A 24,985-nucleotide genomic window follows, 5' to 3' on the forward strand; every position below is an offset into this window, starting at 1 on the left:
CTCCTAAAGACTTTCGGCCAATCTGCATTCTTCCCATTCTATCAAAGGCTCTTGAACGTATTCTCCATAAGCAATTAAGCAAATATCTGATTGAATTTAATATTATCGACCCCTTCCAATCTGGATTCAGAAGCGGGTATAGTACTTCCAAAGCCTTATTGAATTTAACTGAAGATATACGGGAGACTATGGATAAACGACTAGCAACAATATTAATTTTATTGGATTATAGCAAAGCATTTGACTCTGTTGACATGGATCTACTATTAACTAAACTTCGAGTGTTAAATTTTTCTGACAGCGTTATCACCTGGATGCACTCCTACCTCACTGGCCGCCAGCAGCGTGTTGTCTTTAATAATCGGTTCTCCTCCTGGCAGACAGTAGAGTCAGGATTTCCCAAGGGTTCGGTATTGGGTCCATTGCTTTTCTGTCTCTATATTAACGATATCGCCAAGTCATTTAAATATTGCAGGTATATTTATGCAGATGCAATTATACATTTCCGCCAGTCCTGATAGACTAAGTGACTGTATTAATAGGCTCAATAAAGATCTCGAATCAGTTTCATCTTGGTCTCAACAATTCGGACTTAACTTAAATACAGATAAATCACAGGCCATCTTATTTTCGAATAAAAGATTAATCCCCGATATTAATAAGTTCAACCTTCCTCCTGTGACTCTGAATAAAGTGATCATTCCATTCAGTTCAACTGTAAAAAACCTGGGAGTTCATTTTGAATCTAACCTTACCTGGGACACGCATATCAAACACACATGCAAGAAAGTATTTTCCACTCTTCCTTCACTCATTAAAAAGATTGTACCACTATCCAGCTAAATTAAAGCAGATGCTTGTACATACTCTTATTATGCCTCATTTCGATTATTGTGACGCTTTATTCAGTGATCCCAGGGTGGATTTATCCCAGAACCTGCAACGTGTTCATAATGCGTGTGTTGGTTTCATTTGTAATGTCCGCTACTACGACCACATTTCGCCTTCTTTCGATAAATTATTGTGGCTCAGGTTAAATGAGAGGAGAAAGTTACATTCCCTTTCTCTCTTACACCGAATTTTGCACACCTCTACTCCCTCTTACTTATCTGTCCGATTCCACAGTCTTTCTCGGTATCATAACTTAAATACTCGGTCACAATATGATAACATGCTAGAAATACCACTGCACACATCATCTCTTTATTCTTTGTCTTTCACTGTTGCTACTTCTCGTCACTGGAATTCTCTGCCACCTGAAGTCAAGGGCTGCCGAACTTTAATTTCCTTTAAATGTAAATTAGAAAAATATCTTATGATGAGTTGCCAGACCTAATGTGTTGCAAATGTGTTCCACTGTATTTATTTTTATTATTTGTTTTTGTTTCTTATTTTTATTATCTAAATCGTGTTTATTTATCACATAATGCCAATATGTATCCCACTGTGTTGTTTTTTATTATTAATCTATTTTTTGTGTACATTTTATTCAATTGTCGGTTTCTGGTTTAATTATGTAAATCCTACTTAATTGTAATCTAATACTAGTATGTATACTAATGTGTCCATTTTTATTTTTACTGTGTACATTTTTCTTTTTTTACTGAATTATCGGCTTCTGTTTTTACGTGATTCGTATTTGACTCTAACAAATTAATATGTATTTCACTATGTTTATTTTTATTTTATGAGGTAAATTTTATGTAACTACCTCTTTTGATCTCATTATGTATCAGTATGTAATTACTTAATTCTGATCCAGTTTTATGTTCAACTGTGTAAGCAAGTTTTAATCCTGGTTGAGTGTAAGAGAAGGCCTTACAGCCTTAACTCTGCCAGGTTAAATAAAGCCATCATTATTATTATTATTATTATTATTATTATTAATTCCTCATTGTAAGATATTTCTTAATGTGTTTTGTTTGCTAACACTCTTGGCTTTGGATGTCCTCCATTTGCCATTTCTTAATATTAGTATCATAATATTCTGTAACACCATATTATAAAATAACCTGAAAGGGTTATTTCAACATAAAATGTTAAATTTACAACTATTTTATATCCACACATTTAATTACATTTATGTGTAATGTTCTAGCATTAACCTTGAATTTAATTTTCTTTTTATTTATTTGGCATTTCATCCTCATGAAGGTTTAGTTTATTCTCATTTTCAACCAATTTAGGCCTTCTGCACTAATAGAAATTGATGGAAAGCCCATATTATGAGGTTACCATCAAGTCAAGCCTCTACTGAAGACAACTTGTTATAATGAACAAGAAAGGATTCAAAATCAACACAGTCTCCATGTAATTTCAAATTGCATCTTAAGTAATGGATACAACATAACAGCTCAAAGAAATAATTCAGATATTTAGATTCAGTGTCTCACCTATTCGAGTCTGGCACGGTCCTGTGCGTTGTTCTGCTGTTGTGGTGCCTGCCATGAGACTGCTGCTGTGACTGTTTCCCCAGAACTATGCGATACTGCACGATATGGGTGTTGGCACGCAGATGGCGCAAATTGTCAGCCTGGCACGCAGCCCATTCAGTGATGTCATATACTCCGCCATCCATGCAGGCATAGTAGTGCCACAAAAAGCCAAACATTGAGCTCTCTGCCCAAATGTCACCCTACAAATTAATGCAACATAAAACAACACAATGTAATCTCTGAACACAGTTGTGCTCACAATATGATAGTCTCTATTGTTTCCATTTGAATAATGAATATTACTGTATTTCTGGTAGAAATCTGAGTATGTAGAGAAAATAGTATTCATATTTCAGGACTTCCTGATTAAATATATATCAAAAGATCAGCAAAACAAAATTAGTCAGTAACAATCTTCTTCTCCTCCCCCTTCTTCTTCCTCCTCCTCTTCTTCTTCTTCTTCTTCTTCCTATCATGTATTAACCCTGGTGGCCTGTTACAATCTCACTCCATCATTTCAGCGGACGACCCAAAAATCTTGCAGTATATTAATTCTCATAATACAACTTTCATACAGTAAAGATACTTGGCTGATTTTGTAAGAATGATTAAGGTGGGAAGAAGAGTGTGACAATTTGTATATGAAATAGGATTTTAATACACTGAATGATTTACTTGTCCTGACTCGTAGCCATGTGGTATAAGCATCATGCCTTACACTAACAATATGGAATGAGTATTGGTTCCAGTGTGAGGAAAGAAATATTCTAATGAAATTTCTGCCAATGTCCACTCAGCATCGTGATGGCCTTGGGGAGCATCCAGTGAGTAGAGAAATTTGGTTACAAAAGTCAACTATAACAGTTTGGCAGATCATTGTGGTACAGATCACCCTATACTGGTTGTATGATGTTCACCTCTACTGAGGCAAATGGATGTGAGACCAGTAGTTGATCGATAGACTTTGGCCCTCTATGCTCTGTTGTGTAAGTGAACTGATTTTTTAAAATGATTTAGGCCTACTTACTGGAATTAATACTGAGTAAAAATACAGGTCTGATTATGAATAATTATGCAGTTATTTCTTATTTTGTAAATCACGTAATTGTGAATAAGGCTGTAGATCACTTACAACTATGCAGTCTTTTTAAATATAGCGAGATCAAAGATGAACTTGTTCTATTAGCTGATGATTGTCATGTGTGACCAGGAGTTATAATGGAAAATTATTATTTTTTTAATCTGCTGTAAATATTGTCTTCAACGGACAGAACAAATTGTACTAAATACAAACATAGCATTCAATAAGCACTGATTATGGTTTTAAGCTCTGTAAAATAAAATAATGACAAAATTATCTTCACCTGACATTTAGTAACATTAAATCCAGGCATTTGAGATGGGCAGGGCATGTAGCACATACGGGCTAATAAAAAAATGCATATAGTGTGTTAGTTGGTAGACCAGAGAGAAAAAGACCTTTGGGGAGGGCGAGACGTAAATGGGAGACTATTAAAATGGATTTGAGAGAGATGGGATATGATTGTAGAGACTGGATTAATCTTGCTCAGGATAGGGACCAATGGCGGGCTTATGTGAGGGCGACAATGAACCTCCGGGTTCCTTAAAAGCCATAAATAAGTAAGATTATTTTACTAAAAGCGAATTTTCTCATCTTGAGAGAATTTATGCTTATTATATTGCCAAGGTTATTTTCTTTAGAAATTGGTTACTTTTTAAGGTGTAACAAATTGAAATAATGTATTGCTATTAATCTTACCTCTCTTGCATTATGATGGATCTTACACTGTGCACAGAATCTTGCTGCATAACAAGGTCTATCTACATGAATGCGACGGTGACGTTTCCCACAGTTTGTACACCTGATGGTATTAGCTGCATATTCCATTTTCTTATGTAATTGTGACAGTAGATCACTCAGCTCACTCCAGGCTTGCTCGACTTGCTGTGTCTCTGCCACTCTCCTGTCATAAGCTGTACGTCGCTCCTACAAACAGATCAGATATTAACAGGAGGGCACTCCATCAGCGAAAAATTTATAAATTTTGCTTAGAATCCTCAGCTTTAATTTTCTTTCAAAGAAAGCTTTGCTCAGCACTTCTGCTTCTCTTAAAAACTCATTGCTTTCAATTGGCTATGAACCCATGAAATTCGTAGCAAGTGATAACCACTTGATTAATATAATGAATGAGCGTAGATAGAGCGTCTTAGTTTTCGGAACATTAGCAAAAATAAAGTGTCATTAAGATGACACACATACTTTTCCATTATATTTGTATGCATTTGGCAACAATTCACTTCTTTATCATACAACAATAATACTCTCATTCGTAGTATATTTTCTTCAATTAACATTAACATGACATTCGGAAATGAAATCATAAATTGTGCATCATTCCTGTAGATAATGAATATGAACAAAATCCGCCCATAAGTTTGAAAGAAAGAGAAATATTGGAGAGCAAGAATGCTAATGGCTTCATTGCCAAAGCCCGGCATTAGATAACAACAACAACAGTTTGAAAGAAAAGTATTTCTATATGTTCTATATGTTGGACCATTGACAAGAGACACCTACTTCCCAACAATCTACGACCAACTCAAAAGCCATCACTTCACATCTACTTTCATATCAACGTAGTTTCTTTCTGGACATGGGAAATTTGGAACTTACTTCAACAGATTCAACATACCAGCGGACATCGACTCTAACTTGTTCCTGCCGCAAAGACCTTCACAGTATGAAATACCTTCTGTTTGACTGCCTCATAATTAAAGGAAAGAGATATGAACCAAAGACACATCTCCTGGATTGTAACATCGAGTACAGCACTCCACTATGTGAAGTGATTAAAAAACCCTTTTGCTACAGAGAATTTATAAATTTGAAATTTTAGGAGGCTTTGGAATATTGATGCCAATGTTGTTATGAAGACCTGCTATAAGTTGTATTATTTACTTATTTTCATTGTGTTTTGCTGCTGTTGTGGCTGGATTTGAAAGTTAAAATTGTTATTTATCAATGATGTTATTAGTGTAATGAAGTGTTTGTGATTGTGGACTAAATTTACATCATCGTGTACTGACATTAACTTCTTTATAGTTTGTTTATCTTGGTAACTAAGCTGCATACTATTTAGTATTTGCTTATTGATGCTGTCTCCGAGTTCAGCATAATTATTTCTTCTCTTTCTTGTTAGAATGTCGCTGAATCAATCTGTTTCAGTAGTTGATAAATCAAATAGTGGTGAAAAAAGATTGGAGGCGAAATGTCCTCATTGTGGTGGCTTCTTTCAAAGCGAAAGGGGTATCAACATTCATATCAGTCGTTCACATCCTGATATACATCGAACTAAGATAGCAGGGAAATATGTATTAACTAGAAGTAATGAAGTGAATTACAATAATGATGGAGACAGTACTGAACTTATCAAAACATGTCATGAATCCTCGAGTAATAATGTTGCAGATAATTCCCTAAAAACATTCAAGGATGAAGTTTCTGAATGGAAAAACAAATTTTCCACTGAACTTAATGATAGCGAATTCAATTCATACGTACAAAATTTTTCGAGCTTCTTAAGAAATAGTATTAACTTTCTACCCGGGCCCAAACATCCGGCCACCAAATATTACGCTTCTAGACGGAGAAACCGTTTAGTGAAACAACAAAAAAATTACAAAAGTTCAAGTAATCCAGAGAGAGCCAATAAGAGAGATCGCGATAGGAAAAAAATGCAATACAATTATGAACTCACGCAGTATCTTTTCTACAATCAGAGGAGGAAAGTGATCAGAAGAGTACTTGAAACAAAAAATGAATCGTGTTCAATTAACAATAATGATATTCATACTTTTTTCACAAAGACTTTTTCTTCTCCTAATACTGCTGAAAGAGACGAGTACCCATCCAAAATTAGCAAAGCAGCTCGTCTTGAACTCGACGATACATTTTTAACTGAAATTTCTAAAGATGAGATTATTCAAGCTACACATCGCATAGCTGTTGACACTAGTCCCGGACCAGATCGCGTCATTAGAGCTATCAAAGATGACATGGTTAGTGAAGTGATCTCAATAATCGCAACACGAATGCTAAAAACGAGTTTCGTACCTGAATGCTTGAAGAAAGCACGGACAATTTTATTATTTAAAGGCGGCAAAAACAAGGATCTTTCCAACTAGCGTCCTATCACCATCTGTTCGGTTATTCGAAGAGTCATCGAACGTGTTTTAGATTCACGACTTCGAATGTATGTTGAACTTAATGAAAATCAACGAGGATTCGTCAGTTTACCAGGTATGCTAATAAACACCTCCATACTCAATTCCGCTCTAAGATCTGCTAAAACAAAAAAAAAGATGACGTAACAGTTATACTATTAGACATAAGAAAAGCCTTTGACAACGTACGTCATACTCACCTTAATAAAACCTTACGAGCTGAAGGAATTCCTTCTAGATTAACCGATTTAATCATGAATTTGCAATCCAGTAATATCACTCAAATTGAAACCCCTCATGGCAAGACGAAAGCAGTCTCATTTTTACGAGGCGTCATGCAGGAGTCACCGTTATCGCCAATATTATATAATATCGCAACTGACCATATCCTCGACGAATTAACTGAAGATAACATTTGTAAACATTATGGTAAAACACTGAGCCCAGACCTGCCACCTCTTACAGTTTTGGGTTTTGCCGACGACACCGCAATCATTGGCAAAAGTAGAGAAGCAGCTATAGAATTAATATGCATAGCTATGCAGAAATTTAATGAGATAGGCCTCGAAGTAAACCCAAGAAAATGTGTTGGCATTCGTATTGAGAAAGGGGAACATGTAGAAGAACCCTTGGATCTAGATATTAATTGTCGGATAAGAGTATTGAAACACGGAGAATCAATTAAGTATCTCGGGGTCACGTTTAATGTTTCCCTAAATTTTGACTCTAAAGGTACAATTCAGAATCTACACAAAAAAACTCGATTTACTGGCTTCTACACCCTTATTGAAATGTGAACAAAAATTTATGGTTTTAAACACATCTATTTGTACATCGTTGATTTATCCCTTCCTGACCACGGAGCCAAACAAAATCCCAATTAAGTTTCTTCAAGACAGTGATAAACTTATCAGAAGTGCCCTCAAACAAATTCTACAGCTCCCAACGGACACGGCAGACCATATGATTTATTCAGATATGAAGTGTAAAGGTCTTGGTCTCTTCAAAGCAGAGTGGGAAGCCCATCTTCAGCACGCCAATACTTGTCGCGTCCTCGCACTGTCAGCCAATCCCTACGTCACAGCCACTCGAGATCTCTTTACTGAAAGCACCGAATGCGTCAAATCTTTGCAGTTAACCGAGACATCCAACGTAATTAAAGACCCACGAACCAGTTTGTATGACGCTCGACGTATGAGGAAAAAACTGCGAGAAAAGGAATTAGAGGCATGGGCTAAGCTACCTCAGAAAGGTCTTGGCGTAGAGCTATACAGCGAGTTTACTCCGGCGAATTCCTGGATATGACATCGTGAAGGCCTAACCTCTAGCGAGTGGCGCGAAGCTATTAAAATGACTGCACACGTGTCTTCCATACGTTCCCTTCCGGGCAGGACTCGGGACAACATCCTCTGTCAGTGATGCCACAGAGAGCCACAAACACTTGCACATGTCCTGGGCTCTTGTCCGCACGGAGAAGTACTCCGTAACTCACAACACCATAGAATTCATTCGATGATCGCCAAACAGTTTAGATCAATAAATTTTCAAGTGTTCGAAGAAGTTCACGGACTGGCAGACAATGGCAGTACAAGAAGAATAGGCATGATTGCCATCCCGCCAAATAACAACAATGGCTACATCATCGATTCCACCGTTAGATTTGAAAAACAAAAGAGCCAACCTGAAGATGTAAATAGGGAAAAAAACGACATCTATGTACATACCGTTCCATATTTCATGGACAAATACAGTCTACAACAAATTGAAGTAATAGGCCTTATGGTTGGAGCGCGTGGAACTATTCCCTGTTTCTTCTTCCAGACCTGGCAACGTTTTGGCTTACAGAGGAAGGCAATTGATGACATCGTTCTTGCAGCTCTGAGAGGATCAATATTTATACTCCGCAACCATCTCTACGGTCAACAATGATCTTCAACTGATTAATTAGTAGCTACTTATTTATTCAGTCATTTCTTGTCATTGTTGTAAGACTCCCTTCAACTTAAACATATGTATGTTATTTATACTTCCAACTACCAATTGCACAATATGCTCTGTCTTTGTGGCAGCCTGTTAATACAGGGAGCTGTTATTGTTTAAATAAAAAAATAAAAAAATAGAGCTATCTTTCACCATTATTTGTGTAGGCCTATGTAAAATTAGTAGAATATATTTTATAACTAAACTAAAATTCTAGAATACTGCTTGGTAAATTAGGGTTATCTTGAGCGGATATTTAATAATAATATGTTGTTTTAACGTATTATGTCATTTTATTTGGAACTTAATCCATTATAATTGGTATCTCATTACATAATAAACATTAAAATATGGTAGAATAAACACAAAATTAAACAATAAGATATAGATCATCAAACTGAAATATAAACCATAACAATTCAAGAGAAAAATTAATTCATTTTGCTCCTGGCAATCCAGTAATGGGGCTGATAAATTTCCTTGGTTTTGCTGGACTGGATCAAGTCCTGTACAATGAAGGAGGTGGCCCAAGTCCATTACCGATTCAGACTGCTTAAAGATGGTGCACTCTTTTGAGCCGTGCCCACTACCACGGCCGTTCACCTAGTACGTCACTTCATCCGTCAGAGCGCTCTCAGACGTCACAGTATAGATAGCGCTATCAATTCCTTCATTTGTTCTTTCCAAATAACCCTATTGGCCGGTTCATTAAGTCTCACGAGGATAGAGGGGGAGAGAGTTTACCTGTTTTAAGGAAGATACACGGAACGTCACTCGGGTTCCAGTACGCGGCAGATACACTTAACAAGACTTAGGCTCTCGTACGCGGGAGATACACGGAAACAGTTGGCTCAGATTCAAGCTCTCGTACGTGGCAGAAACATTTAACAACACTTAGCATTTTGGTACGCGGCAGATATAGATAACGTGACTCGGCTTTTGTACGTGTTGGAGATAGATCAGTGGAGTAGTTAAATTGCGTCGTGTGTGTTTGGGATTTTAGTGGATCGTAGTTTGAAACATCGCTTGCTAGTGATACATCTTGGGGGCAAGTTTTAGTATTTGCATCGAGATATATATATGTGTTTGAGGTAAATTGTATTGGGAATTATGTAATGAGATATGATTTGAAACGTGAGTTCATGTTCTGAGACGGTTAGTGTGATAGAGCAGCGGTTACGGTCTCACATATTGTTTTAGTGTAATCCCTGCTCCATTTGATTATTGGCTTTCCTTCGCCGCTATTTTGTTATCATATGCGTCGAGTTTGTTGCTATTTAAACGATCCTTGAGATTGGAATTATTGTCCGTTACTTATTACGTGTATCTGTCTCCATCCCTCTCTCTCTCTCCGTTGGGTGTTCATTTTGTAAAGTGCAGAGATTTGTGTTAGTGCAATTTGCACAGTTTAGGTGAGCAATATGTGCAATGGGTAATGTATAGTGATTAGTCATGTAATGCCTTATGCTGGGTAGAGTTTCTCTCTTATTCAGTGTACGTGTATTTATAGTTTGGTTAGTCAGACTGAGTGGTATCTATGGTTGTATGGATCATGTATTAAGTTAATGTGCTGGCTGGGTGTTGTGTTCAGATTCGTACTCAGATAGTTAATATATATATATATATATATATATATATATATATATATATATATTTAGAGAGTGGTTCATGAACATATGGTTAATAGGTTAGTTACTGATTGTCGAGAGACGGCCATATTAGATGGTTTAATCACTTATAAGTGTGTTGGCCTCAGCCTTGTGATACTTACATGATTTACATATCCTGGGGATATCATTTCAGATTAGTTTGTCCTATTTTCACTCATTTATTTCATATTTATTGTTATTTCATTTTTCATTTATGTACATTGTTACTTATTATTGTTAGTTATATTTGTTTTACAAATTCACACTATTCATTTCTAAAAGTCTTCCACTGTGCACATCCAATCCTTCCAATGTGCCGTCCACTTGGCGAAAGCAGCCAATATAAGAAAGATAAAGAGGAGGAGTGGATGATCGTACCACCGCCGCCCTCAACACTTCTATCTCATATATATTTCTATATGTTTCAACTCCTAATTCACGTTGAATGCTTCATCACTGTTTAATTCCTCTCATTACTTTATCAAACTCAAATGTGTCACTTTCTACTGTAGGCCTATGCTAGTGCTAGGCTTATGGCTTTCCAATATTTGTGTTTGAGGATCTAGAAATTTTGTCAGAATAACATCGTCATTTAATCTCAGATGTCTGAACTTAGTTTTGGGCAGAAGTCTTATTTTCAATAGATCTGACTGGTTGAAATCTTAATTTTGAAAGTGAATGCCACAAACTGCAGAACTTGATAAGTGAACGAATTTTTTTTCTCTTTGCACACAAAACCCATTTCTTCTATACACTTAGAAATTTATTTTTATTGAAAAAAGTATAACAACAAATATTATCTTGTCTGGCTATGTTAATACTTCTGTAAATGCTGCATGAAGGCATTTCCATGTGAATAAACCAGATAATAATAATAATAATAATAATAATAATAATAATAATAATAATAATAATACAATAATAATTTCACTCAGTAATTAATAATTGGACACCAGCATTCTTAGCACGCACAACTGACCTCAACAATCCAACAATACACTGCAAATCACATACGTATAACATGTCATCGATATTAAGCAATGTAAGCTGATGTCATCACATCGGACAACCAAATTCATAACTTGAAATCACTTTTGTATTTTGTGATGCAGGTTTCAATGCTGCCATCAGCTCCATATACTCTACACTACATGAAGAATTCTTTATGATTCGTTAAGAGTCTTTACGGTCCTGCCTCTGTCTCTGTATGTTATACCATCAAGCAATGCATATGAAATCGTTCTACCAAGTTAAGCTACTTCACTGCTCACTCTTGTACTAACTAGTAGCCTTTTTTTTTTTTTATGGTGTAACTGTTGGATGAATACTTAACTTTCCTTTAGATGCAGCAGTTTAAAACAATGATATTAAATTTGTTTTTACATGTTGTTTAGTCAACTGTCTGAAGACAGGTTGAAATCTCATAAGCGACATACTAGTACGGCACCACTCATGAGACAACTAAGCCAGGAGATAATAGGGCAGGGTGGCCAGTTCCTTTCGCCTTCATTGTATACATTGCTGACTAGTAACATATTCCGCTAATCAGACTTCAGATGTATACAATAATTGTACTTCCTCCAACACATATTATATAGTGAGATGTAATTTTTACATTAATGATACAATTATTATTATTATTATTATTATTATTATTATTAAACGACGCCATGTTTCCTATTTTATAGACACTCTTTTTGAATAATAATGAAAGATATTTTAATTGTATTGTTTAAAAGAACACAAGAGAGCCGTTCTAAAGATTTAGCTATGCAGGAACTGTACACATATGAAAACCATCTCTGATTAGACCTATTATTTTAGTGAATTACTTTTTAAGGAATATAGGTACAGTTCTTCCAGTGACTAGGTGTTAAATGAATTCAACATACTGGTAACTAAAGAATTCACAAACATACTATAAACCATAATTTAGGCCTCGTAAGTATGGAAAATGTTCTATTATAATTATCAATTCTTGATATAATTCTAAACTAATGTTGATATGTTATATGATACTTACAGGTTCTCCAATTAATTCAAATGCATGAACAAGGATCTTGAACGCCTCTTCAGCACCTGGCTGATTGTTTTTGTCTGGGTGGACCAGGACAGCTTGTCGTTTATAGTACTTCTTTATGTCATCATCAGTACAGTGAGGTGTCACCCCCAGGATGCTGAAAGAATTTTTTTTTCATTCATGTGCAAATCATTACAAGCAATGGAACAGGGGGTAGAGGGGGCATCCACCATAAACAGTCTATGAGATTTTAATGTAGATAGTGTCTTATTTTCAAACCTTGGACAATGGACTCAGATGATGATTTGACTTTTGTAATTGCCTCTATTGCTTGTTACAAGACCTTGAAAATGAAGAAAATGAGAATGTGAGTGCGACTGTATCTTAGTAAAAGACACTATGCAGAAGACATTCTAAACGAGATTAAAGTTGAAGATCGATTTGGATTCAAAAACTTGCTGAGAATGTCAGAACACGATTTCAATATAGTGCTGCAAAAATACTTCCTCTTACATGAAAGAAAGACACAATTTAAGAGCAGCCATTTCATCTCAATTAAAAAAAATTACAGCGCAATTGATTAACTATTATAGTACCTATGACATGATAGATGTTAAATGAGCGGGTAATATCGTATAATTATTCTTTCCTAAGTTTTACAAATGTTAATATACATCACCAAATACGACGATTACTAATGTCAACATAGCATTAACGTTTAGCATACAACAAGAGTGTGTTGTATTCTCGAGAACAATTAAATAATGTAATTCCAGTTCTCCAATCGGCCTTCTTTGTTTTATCTCTGTATTCTTTTGCAGACACATCCCACAAACAAGGCGTTTCCATCAGTGCATTAACCAATTTTATTCTAACGATATTTTCTTTCGTCCACTCCACTACTTCGAACAACTTACAGCCAATACCAAGGATCGTATAAAAATTATCAAGAGGTGCTCCTAGTTACACACCACAAAATCGAAAGTTAGTTGCTATGGAAACTATACGAACTTCGCCGAATTGTACCGACATTGCACGAGCAAATGAATTGACTTGACAAGTTTTCCATTGCTGCTGGAAAACACACAAACATGTTAAAAGTGTTAACTTCAACATACTCAGTTAACATGTTAAGTCAACTGAGACTTGAAATGTCCATATACATGTTAAATTCAACACGTTATATTTAACATGTTGTTGTTAAATGTTTAATAGTGGAGACGAGGCTTTATACTGCTTCATATCTAAAATCTGACCCATAAAGATTTAAAATTTGTCATTTATAGTTTTAACTATTTTAAATTATAAACTAACATAAAACTGAAATATGTTCATGTTCCAACGGTAATGGACAGTCGTATGTTAATGTGAATCTTAAAGTAGTAGTAGTAATACTTAAGATCATTTTTCGCGTAGCTCCAATCATTGACTGAAACATAATTAAATAATAGTAATTCATTATTGCATTGAGATTGGTTAAGGGCCGTAGTCTGCTGGAACTGTTATAACCAAACATTTTGTCTACTACTCTGGTATTAAAGTATGGATGGATTGTGGCTTGTCGTCACTGTGATCTATACCTGTGACCATAATGTTCTAGGTACAAAACAGTATATGCATCAAACCCTTTACAGCTGAACACGACGGTAGCCAACCAGAACATGCGGCCACCGGTGCAGACCGCAAAGATGATAAGACACGATCCAGCCATACCTTAATACTGACATGCAACCAGTTCCAGTCGTCCTCAGCATGCTAAGGAAATCATTGCATTCCTGTGTGCCTTGCTACTGATGATGTCTACTGGAGTAGTAGATGAAACGTATTGTTACAACAGTCCCAGCAGACCATGGCTCTATAGCCTGAATAACACCAATCCCAATGATGCCGGCTGTGAAAGTCTATATTCTAACATTACTGCATTGTTGTGTATTCATTCATGATGCAGAAACATTTAATGTAGAATAAATTTACAATGCAGAAGAAAAATGTTAAATTCACTCTATTTATTACATTTCCCAGCAGAGGCATTTTATGTGGTCTTTATAAAAAGAGCAAGAAGGTCTCTTGACCCTCCCAGTGGCCACCCATGGTTAACACATTGAAAAGATTAGATGATGGGGAAAACTTGTGAGTTAGGAGTGGGAAATTATTTTTTTATTATTTCTCTGAATTTTTATCCTTTTTATGCTGCATAATCAAGACTCAATTGTATTTTATGGTGAGGAAGTGAATGACCTATTATAAATCGAAATTATGTACGAAATAGTACATCTACTGGAGGGAAGGAAATTAAGCGGAGAAGAAAACTGTATTACCTGTACGGATCCTTTCCTTTACATGCTAAGAGTCTCCTCATAGCCTCCTCGCCAGTGGAAGGCAAGGAAATATTGTTCTCTAAGCCAGAAGGGAAGCCATCCTTAAAACTGACTCCATCACCACTTCCTGAAGAAGACTGTCCTCCATTGGAAGACTTTCTGTTACTCCGCCAGAAATTCCACCAACCAGCTCGAAATCCTAATTTTTCTAGTAATTTTATGTGAAGTACAGTCCCACTCAATTTCTTCCATGCTTGGACAGACCATGTACACAACCAATCATAGACAAATGCACACCTATAAAGAAAAAGTTCATGTGAAGCAACTATAACCTTTAAAAGTGAGCAATACTAATAAGCATGCTTTTCCATCACATATTTTATACTTCCCTACAACTAGGGTAGTCCACAATATTTGTCTGTCTAGTGTTAGTCCAAGGATAAACCCACACTCCATCGGCTTATAATTCTGTATCTATAGAGGCGGTAAAACAAGACAAAGAAAATAACAGTACTTTTAGTTAGATCTGGACTGTGGAATAAGTCTGTATACAAGTTGGTCTATTGGCTTTTTGTATGCTTTTGTATACTAATATTGATGAACAGCTCCTCCTACAACTTTTCGAAAGGACCTTAAGTCTTCACTAGCTTTGCAATAATGTGAGGACCTTGCTTGCTTGCTACATTTCCGTTTCCAAGCATGAAAACGATTTCATGATGCTAGGATATGATCACATGGTCCTGATTTGAACAAGAGAGACTGCTGCAGTGTCACGAGCCTGTAAAGACAACTGTTTGCAAAGCAAGAAATTTTGATAATAAATAACTGATCATTAAGTGTCGGATGAACTCTTTTTTTGTATACCTTAAATCTACGACAGAAAACTCTTACTATACTACCAAAACTTCTATGGCTTTTACGTAGAAAATCGAGTGCTATTGCAGTACTTATCATCTACCAGCTGGGGCGTGGGAGTGCCAAGCTACTTGGAACTGGAGCACGATTCTCATGATTGTGTCAGTTACTGTATTGCCACGTCTGATGAAATTATTATAAAGGATGATGAAAACTATGTTATGTCGACGACTAATCGAGAGTAGGTGACGACACTGGAAAGAAATTCAACTGCTGACAATGACGAGTTGGGACTTAACGGCTTGGTGAAAGGTAGGTCAGATGGTGTCAGTTGATCTCTTTTGCTCCTCTATTCAAGAAAAGACGAGGGACTTTAATAAGTCTTAAAAATCTACTATCATCCTCTTATGTGTCTGAATACACGAACCTCCAGATCTACTGAGAAGAATGGTTACCACATGACAAATGAGAACAATCTTGATACAGTTCCTATTATATGGCCAAATTTTAAAAACATACTAATAAAAATATCAATAATTCAACGTAATGAACAAACTAATTGTGACGTACTGCACTAGCTCACTATTTTGCAGGTCCAAAGTTCGATTCCTTTATGCCAATTATTCTGAACGAGGTTTTTCGTGTTCCTGTTTGCGACTTTCTTTGTTAAAATCTGTGTTTATTAGACTATTGAAGTTGTACTGCAATAATTACAGAGAAGGCTTCGTGATAATGCAAACCATAACTGCAACAGAAGAAATGAGTAATAACCCGAAAGATTGACACACCTGAAATGAGGGAATGACTGTGATTAGGAATTATATTCCAAAATGAAATAGCACGTGATTATAAAGTCTACATATATTTTAATGATATCGTTACTAAATACATTTCTTTTGGAAGTGATGTGAAACAGTGCTAACAACAGAAGGATGAACAGTCATTCTTTGTGCTTGTCTGCATGGAATTACATGTGAATAGAGGCAAGTAGACTTTACACGTAAATTCAGAAAACCAGGTTGGCTATCAAGAACTTGGTCAAGAAATCAAGCAAACTGATAGTGTTTTAGACGAAGAACATCCTGGGAGGCAGGAAACAATGCCAGAAACCGTGCAAATTGTACAGTATATGATCACCAGGGAAAGGATTTATATGTAAATACATATTTACTTATAAAGCTAATATAATTTATATTTTGCATTATCTTTATGTTTCACAATGTGTAGGGTTGAAAAATCCTACTTTTATTTTCCATATTTTTCCATATTTTAGAGTTTAGTACATATTTTCGTTAATTTCCATATATTTTCCATATTTCATATAAAACAGTCCATATTATATTAGGTTTAACAATAAAACAAAACAAAATTCCATTAACTTTTAAAAATACATTTCAACAATAGAGATTTAAACACATGTTCAGTAATCCCTTTAACATCAGAGTTATTTGAAAATTAGCAGTCCTATCAACAATGGGAAAGTAAGTTACAAAACTGTATTAATTTAATTTAAAATTTTTAACAGACTTCAGTTGTGCAGCTCAACAGTTAAATGCCAGTCAGAGTACACATAGGTTCAGTTTTGTAAATCATACTATAAAGACGGTAAATATGCCAAAAGTACGTCATTCAGTCAATTTAAAATCAAAACTAACAAGTTACATTTCAGAATTTAAAGAAGATGGTTTATCAACTGACAATAAAATATTATTTTGTAATTTGTGTCAGTGTGCAGTATCATCTACACAAAAGTTCCTGGTGCAACAACACATTACAACTAGTAAACATCAGGCCAACAAACAACTAAATTCCAAGCAGAGACAATTGTTTTTAACACAACCAACAACATCGAATGTAAGATCTGAGTTTAACATCGACCTGTGCCGTTCTCTCATCTCTGCTGATATTCCTCTCTACAAACTAAAGAATAAGGTCTTCAGGGAATTCCTTGAAAAATATACTCAACATACAATCCCGGATGAGTCAACACTTAGGAAGACGTATGCTCCATCCATCTACGATGAGACAATACAGAAGATAAGAGATGAAATTAAAGATAGTTCAATTTGGGTTTCCATTGATGAGACTCCCGACAAAGAAGGTAGACTTGTTGGTAATGTAGTTATCGGTTTGTTAAGTGAACAATATTCTGAACGAATTCTTTTACATTGTGATGTTCTAGAAAAGTGCAATAACAAAACTATAGTTAAACTGTTCAACGAAGCTATGGGTATCCTGTGGCCAAAGGGTATTATGTACGATAATGTGTTATTCTTTATTAGCGATGCTGCCCCTTATATGGTCAAAGCTGGACAAGCATTATCTGTTGTATATCCTAAATTGACTCATTTTACTTGTGTGGCGCATGCATTTCATCGTGTGGCAGAAGTGGTCAGAGACAATTTCCCTAAAGTAGATTTGTTGATTTCATCAGTGAAAAAAGTATTTCTCAAAGCTCCCAGTAGAGTTAACGTGTTGAAAGAAATGTACCCTGAAATTCCATTGCCACCAAAGCCAATTTTAACTAGATGGGGTACATGGCTAGAAGCAGTTGAATATTATGCCGAACATATAGACTCTATTAACAATGTTCTCCTTGCATTGGACTCTGAAGATGCAGTCTCAATTGATACTGCGAAAACAGTTACCTGTGACATAAGTGTGAAGAATGACTTAGCTCACATTCAGCATACATTTTCATGCATCATAAAAACGCTCAAAAGTCTCCAAAATAGGCACCTTTCACTATCTGAAAGTTTTGAAATTATAAATAGTACTGTGGAACAACTGAATCGTGGTAGAGGTAAAGTTGCAGATGCAGTAAGAGCTAAGGTGGACACTGTACTTTCAAAAAACCCTGGATATGAAGAACTACAAAAGGTTGTTGCTGTGATGAGTGGTGAATCAACAGTGAAGATTAACTTGGACTTATCCCCAGCAGACATTGTGAAATTGAATTATGTACCAGTTACTTCTTGTGACGTCGAACGCTCTTTTAGTCAGTATAAATCTATCCTCAGAGACAATAGAAGAAGATTCACTTTTCAGCACTTGAAAGAAATGTTTGTAACCTATTGTTATGGTAACAGACAATAAAAATTGTGTTTTGTTGAAACTACATTGGAAGATAAGGTACGTCCATTATATTTTTTGTTTAGTTTGATTAAAATGTACCAATATTTAACGTACATAGTCATTTTTTTATAATTTTAAGTCCATATTTAATTCCATATTTTGGTAAAAATTCATATTTAATTCCATATTTTGGTAAAAACAACTACATATATATTTACATATTTCATATATTTTTAGTCCATATAAATCCGTTCCCTGATGATCACACATAGTCCTTCTACATCTACCGGGGGACTCAGTAGACAGAGCTTGCTATTTCACAATCCACTGTATTACAAATCGAAGAAACATACACATCCACAATGTGCATGTGTAAGCTCAGTACTATGCAGGCCAACAAGCTATGTCTCATGACCTGCTAAAGCTAGAGGCTGTGGAAAACAATTTTATTCAGAAGGCAAAAAGACCTTTAGGGAGGCCGAGACGTAGATGGGAAGATAATATTAAAATGGATTTGAGGGAGGTAGGATATGATGATAGAGAATGGATTAATCTTGCTCAGGATAGGGACCAATGGCGGGCATATGTCAGGGCGGCAATGAACCTCCGGGTTCCTTAAAAGCTAGTAAGTAAGTAAGTATGTGTTGCGCAAATCAAGATTTCAGGCATAACTCCCTGTAAAGTTGATTTGAATAATTTCGAGGGAAAAATTGTTCCGGAGCCGGGTATCGAACCCGGGACCTTTGGTTTAACGTACCAACGCTCTACCACTGAGCTACCCAGGAACTCTAACCGACACCGATCCAATTTTTCCCTCTATATCCACAGACCTCAAAGTGGGCTGACAACTGTCAAACAACCAACTTCGAGTGCACACTAACTCCGTGTGACTTTTATTGTGGTCTTCTGTTAACAAACAGTGACGTGTATTATGCAAATCAAGATTTCAGGTATAACTACCTGTAAAGTTGATTTGAATATTTTCGAGGGAAAAATTGTTCCGGAGCCGGGTATAGAACCCGGGACCTTTGGTTTAACGTACCAACGCTCTACCACTGAGCTACCCGGGAACTCAAACCGACATCGATCCAATTTTTCCCTCTATATCCACAGACCTCAAAGTGGGCTGACAACCGTCCAGCAACCAACTTCGAGTGCACACTAACTCCGTGTGACTTTAATTGTGGTTTTCTGTTAACGAACAGTGACGTATATTATGCAAATCAAGATTTCAGGTATAACTCCCTGTAAAGTTGATTTGAATAATTTCGAGGGAAAAATTGTTCCGGAGCCAGGTATCGAACCCGGGACCTTTGGTTTAACGTACCAACGCTCTACCACTGAGCTACCCGGGAACTCTAACTGACACCGATCCAATTTTTCCCTCTATATCCACAGACCTCAAAGTGGGCTGACAACCGTCAAGCAACCAACTTCGAGTGCACACTAACTCCGTGTGACTTTAATTGTGGTTTTCTGTTAACGAACAGTGACGTGTAATATGCAAATCAAGATTTCAGGTATAACTCCCTGTAAAGTTGATTTGAATAATTTCGAGGGAAAAATTGTTCCGGAGCCGGGTATCGAACCCGGGACCTTTGGTTTAACGTACCAACGCTCTACCACTGAGCTACCCGGGAACTCTAACCTACACCGATCCAATTTTTTCCTCTATCAGTGTCGGTTAGAGTTCCCGGGTAGCTCAGTGGTAGAGTGTTGGTACGTTAAACCAAAGGTCCCGGGTTCGATACCCGGCTCCGGATCAATTTTTCCCTCGAAATTATTCATATCAACTTTACAGGGAGTTATACCTGAAATATCGATTTGCATAATACACGTCACTGTTCGTTAACAGAAAACCACAATTAAAGTCACACGGAGTTAGTGTGCACCCGAAGTTGGTTGCTTGATGGTTGTCAGCCCACTTTGAGGTCTGTGGATATAGATGAAAAATTGGATCAGTGTCGGTTAGAGTTCCCGGGTAGCTCAGTGGTAGAGCGTTGGTAGGTTAAACCAAAGGTCCCGGGTTCGATACCCGGCCCCGGAACAATTTTTCCCTCGAAATTATTCAAATCAACTTTACAGGGAGTTATACCTGAAATCTTGATTTGCATAATACACGTCACTGTTTGTTAACAGAAAATCACAATTAAAGTCACACGGAGTTAGTGTGCACTCGAAGTTGGTTGCTTGACAGTTGTCAGCCCACTTTGAGGTCTGTAGATATAGAGGACAAAATTGGATTGGTGTCGGTTAGAGTTCCTGGGTAGCTCAGTGGTAGAGCGTTGGTACGTTAAACCAAAGGTCCCGGGTTCGATACCCGGTTCCGGAACAATTTTTCCCTCGAAATTATTCAAATCAACTTTACAGGGAGTTATACCTGAAATCTTGATTTGCATAATACACGTCACTGTTCGTTAACAGAAAACCACAATTAAAGTCACACGGAGTTAGTGTGCACTCGAAGTTGGTTGCTTGACGGTTGTCAGCCCACTTTGAGGTCTGTGGATATAGACGAAAAATTGGATCGGTGTCGGTTAGAGTTCCCGGGTAGCTCAGTGGTAGAGCGTTGGTACGTTAAACCAAAGGTCCCGGGTTCGATACCCGGCTCCGGAACAATTTTTCCCTCGAAATTATTCAAATCAACTTTACAGGGAGTTATACCTGAAATCTTGATTTGCATAATACACGTCACTGTTCGTTAACAGAAAACCACAATTAAAGTCATACGGAGTTAGTGTGCACTCGAAGTTGGTTGCTTGACGGTTGTCAGCCCACTTTTAGGTCTGTGGATATAGAGGGAAAAATTGGATCGGTGTCGGTTAGAGTTCCCGGGTAGCTCAGTGGTAGAGCGTTGGTACGTTAAACCAAAGGTCCCGGGTTCGATACCCGGCTCCAGAACAATTTTTCCCTCGAAATTATTCAAATCAACTTTAATGGGAGTTATACCTGAAATCTTGATTTGCATAATACACGTCACTGTTCATTAACAGAAAACCACAATTAAAGTCACACGGAGTTAGTGTGCATTCGAAGTTGGTTGCTTGACGGTTGTCAGCCCACTTTTAGGTCTGTGGATATAGAGAGGGAAAAATTTAATCGGTGTCGGTTAGAGTTCCCGGGTAGCTCAGTGGTAGAGCGTTGGTACGTTAAACCAAAGGTCCCGGGTTCGATACCCGGCTCCGGAACAATTTTTCCCTCGAAATTATTCAAATCAACTTTACAGGGAGCTATACCTGAAATCTTGATTTGCATAATACACGTCACTGTTCGTTAACAGAAAACCACAATTAAAGTCACACGGAGTTAGTGTGCACTCGAAGTTGGTTGCTTGACGGTTGTCAGCCCACTTTTAGGTCTGTGGATATAGATGGAAAAATTGGATCGGTGTCGGTTAGAGTTCCCGGGTAGCTCAGTGGTAGAGCGTTGGTACGTTAAACCAAAGGTCCCGGGTTCGATACCCGGCTCCGGAACAATTTTTCCCTCGAAATTATTCAAATCAACTTTACAGGGAGTTATACCTGAAATCTTGATTTGCATAATACACGTCACTGTTCGTTAACAGAAAACCACAATTAAAGTTACACGGAGTTAGTGTGCACTCGAAGTTGGTTGCTGGATGGTTGTCAGCCCACTTTGAGGTTTGTGGATATAGAGGGAAAAATTGGATCGGTGTCGGTTAGAGTTCCCAGGTAGCTCAGTGGTAGAGCGTTGGTACGTTAAACCAAAGGTCCCGGGTTCGATACCCGGCTCCGGAACAATTTTTCCCTCGAAATTATTCAAATCAACTTTACAGGGAGTTATACCTGAAATCTTGATTTGCATAATACACGTCACTGTTCGTTAACAGAAAACCACAATTAAAGTCACACGGAGTTAGTGTGCACTCGAAGTTGGTTGCTTGACGGTTGTCAGCCCACTTTTAGGTCTGTGGATATAGAGGGAAAAATTGGATCGGTGTCGGTTAGAGTTCCCGGTAGCTCAGTGGTAGAGCGTTGGTACGTTAAACCAAAGGTCCCGGGTTCGATACCCGGCTCCGGAACAATTTTTCCCTCGAAATTATTCAAATCAACTTTACAGGGAGTTATACCTGAAATCTTGATTTGCATAATACACGTCACTGTTCGTTAACAGAAAACCACAATTAAAGTCACACGGAGTTAGTGTGCACTCGAAGTTGGTTGCTTGACGGTTGTCAGCCCACTTTTAGGTCTGTGGATATAGAGGGAAAAATTGGATCGGTGTCGGTTAGAGTTCCCGGGTAGCTCAGTGGTAGAGCGTTGGTACGTTAAACCAAAGGTCCCGGGTTCGATACCCAGCTCCGGAACAATTTTTCCCCCGAAATTATTCAAATCAACTTTACAGGGAGTTATACCTGAAATCTTGATTTGCATAATACACGTCACTGTTCGTTAACAGAAAACCACAATTAAAGTTACACGGAGTTAGTGTGCACTCGAAGTTGGTTGCTGGATGGTTGTCAGCCCACTTTGAGGTTTGTGGATATAGAGGGAAAAATTGGATCGGTGTCGGTTAGAGTTCCCGGGTAGCTCAGTGGTAGAGCGTTGGTACGTTAAACCAAAGGTCCCGGGTTCGATACCCGGCTCCGGAACAATTTTTCCCTCGAAATTATTCAAATCAACTTTACAGGGAGTTATACCTGAAATCTTGATTTGCATAATACACGTCACTGTTCGTTAACAGAAAACCACAATTAAAGTCACACGGAGTTAGTGTGCACTCGAAGTTGGTTGCTTGACGGTTGTCAGCCCACTTTTAGGTCTGTGGATATAGAGGGAAAAATTGGATCGGTGTCGGTTAGAGTTCCCGGGTAGCTCAGTGGTAGAGCGTTGGTACGTTAAACCAAAGGTCCCGGGTTCGATACCCGGCTCCGGAACAATTTTTCCCTCGAAATTATTCAAGTAAGTATGTGTTGTTCAGTGACAAAGCTACATTTCACATCTGTGGACACAACCAAATGCACTGCAGGAGGGAAAATGGGATACATCCAAGGTGAATGTGTGATTGGGAATAATGAAGTATGTATACCTCAATAATGTTGGAACAATTTTTGGAGCCATAATTGATAATTAATTTGATTATGGATACTATTGTTTTCCAAGAGAATGGGGTACCACCTAATTTTGCCATGATTGTTCGGGACCACCTGAAGATTGAGGTTGTGGCTCACCATGGCTTTGGTTTCCTGCTCACCAGACCTAACCATCTTAAACTTTCTGTCAGGGTGTTTAACAAGCCTAAGGTATACAAGGTGAAGATTCATAGCGCTGAACAAATGCAACACTGAATTACAGCCGCAGCTGCTGAGATTATACCAGCTATGTTAGAAAGAGTGTTTCCAACTGAGATGAAGTGTTGGAGGCCGTGCCAAGACTTGACTTGCAAGGTGGCCACATTCAAATATACTAAATCAATGTTGTATTGTGATATACATTTCAGCAATAATGTTGTTATTATTTTCTAATGCCAGGCGTTTGACAATAAAGTCATTTGACCTCTTGCACTCCAATATTTTTCAAAGATAACCTCTTGCACTCCAATATTTTTCAAAGATATTATCATGACCAGCCACAGAAGCACAGATTTTGAGGTGTTCCGAATCCATTTCCTTGTTTGAGTTGCATAATGGGCAGTTAGGGGACTGATATATTCCAATTCTATGCAGGTGTTTGGCCAAACAATCATGGCCTGTTGCCAATCTAAATGCAGCTACAGACGATTTTCGTGGTAAATCGGGAATTAACTGTGGATTTTGATGCAGAGAGTTCCATTTTTTCCCTTGGGATTGAGTTATCAAATTTTGTTTGTTGAAGTCTAAGTATGTAGGTTTAATAAATCTCTTCACAGAGTAATACGTAGATTTAGTAACAGGTCTGTAAGTAGCAGTGCTGCCCTTCTTTGCTAAAGCATCCGCTTTCTCGTTTCCCAGGATTCCACAATCGGATGGTATCCATTGGAATACAATTCTTTTATTGAGTGATATTAATTGAGAGATCAGCAATAATGTATATTGTGTAATAAAATCTGTTTACGCAGAAAATATATAGTGACTTTATAAACACTCTGTATACGGAAAAGTATGGATTTAATAATGAAGAAAAAGTGTATAATCTGAAACATTAATCTGCGGTAAAAAAAAAGTTTTTCCAAATGTGTACAAACTGGTAGCAACAGGAAGAACTTCTGGATGTAGAACAAACCATACATGAAAGTACAGTATTTCAAGTGTCACCGAAACTGGCTGACAGTGTACGAATGGCATGCAACAAAAAAATTTGTCACAGCTGGAATTTTTTTTTAGTCCAATTTAACTTCTTGTTATTCACTGATTTTACGAGCAGGCTCACAGATGTCACTAGTGGTGAGAAGCATAGTCCACTTACTTCA

The 24,985-nt window shown here is 37.3% G+C and overlaps 1 protein-coding gene across 2 annotated transcripts in view; it reads right to left on the reverse strand.

Moving 5' to 3' along the window:
* LOC138714904 (uncharacterized) overlaps positions 1-24,985 on the reverse strand; it is a 59,000-nt gene that overhangs the window by 12,537 nt on the left and 21,478 nt on the right. For both annotated transcript variants that reach the window (XR_011336108.1, XM_069847181.1), the window contains exons 5-8: positions 14,648-14,944; positions 12,333-12,486; positions 4,216-4,443; positions 2,394-2,635 (exon numbers count right to left, since the gene is read on the reverse strand). Coding sequence is in view for 1 of the 2 variants with exons in the window: in XM_069847181.1 (XP_069703282.1) it covers positions 2,394-2,635; positions 4,216-4,443; positions 12,333-12,486; positions 14,648-14,944 (921 nt within the window). In the remaining variant the exon portion in view is untranslated. The remainder of the gene's footprint in view (positions 1-2,393; positions 2,636-4,215; positions 4,444-12,332; positions 12,487-14,647; positions 14,945-24,985) is intronic.

This window comes from Periplaneta americana, chromosome 15 (genome assembly GCF_040183065.1).
Source record: "Periplaneta americana isolate PAMFEO1 chromosome 15, P.americana_PAMFEO1_priV1, whole genome shotgun sequence".
NCBI classification, from domain to species: domain Eukaryota; kingdom Metazoa; phylum Arthropoda; class Insecta; order Blattodea; family Blattidae; genus Periplaneta; species Periplaneta americana.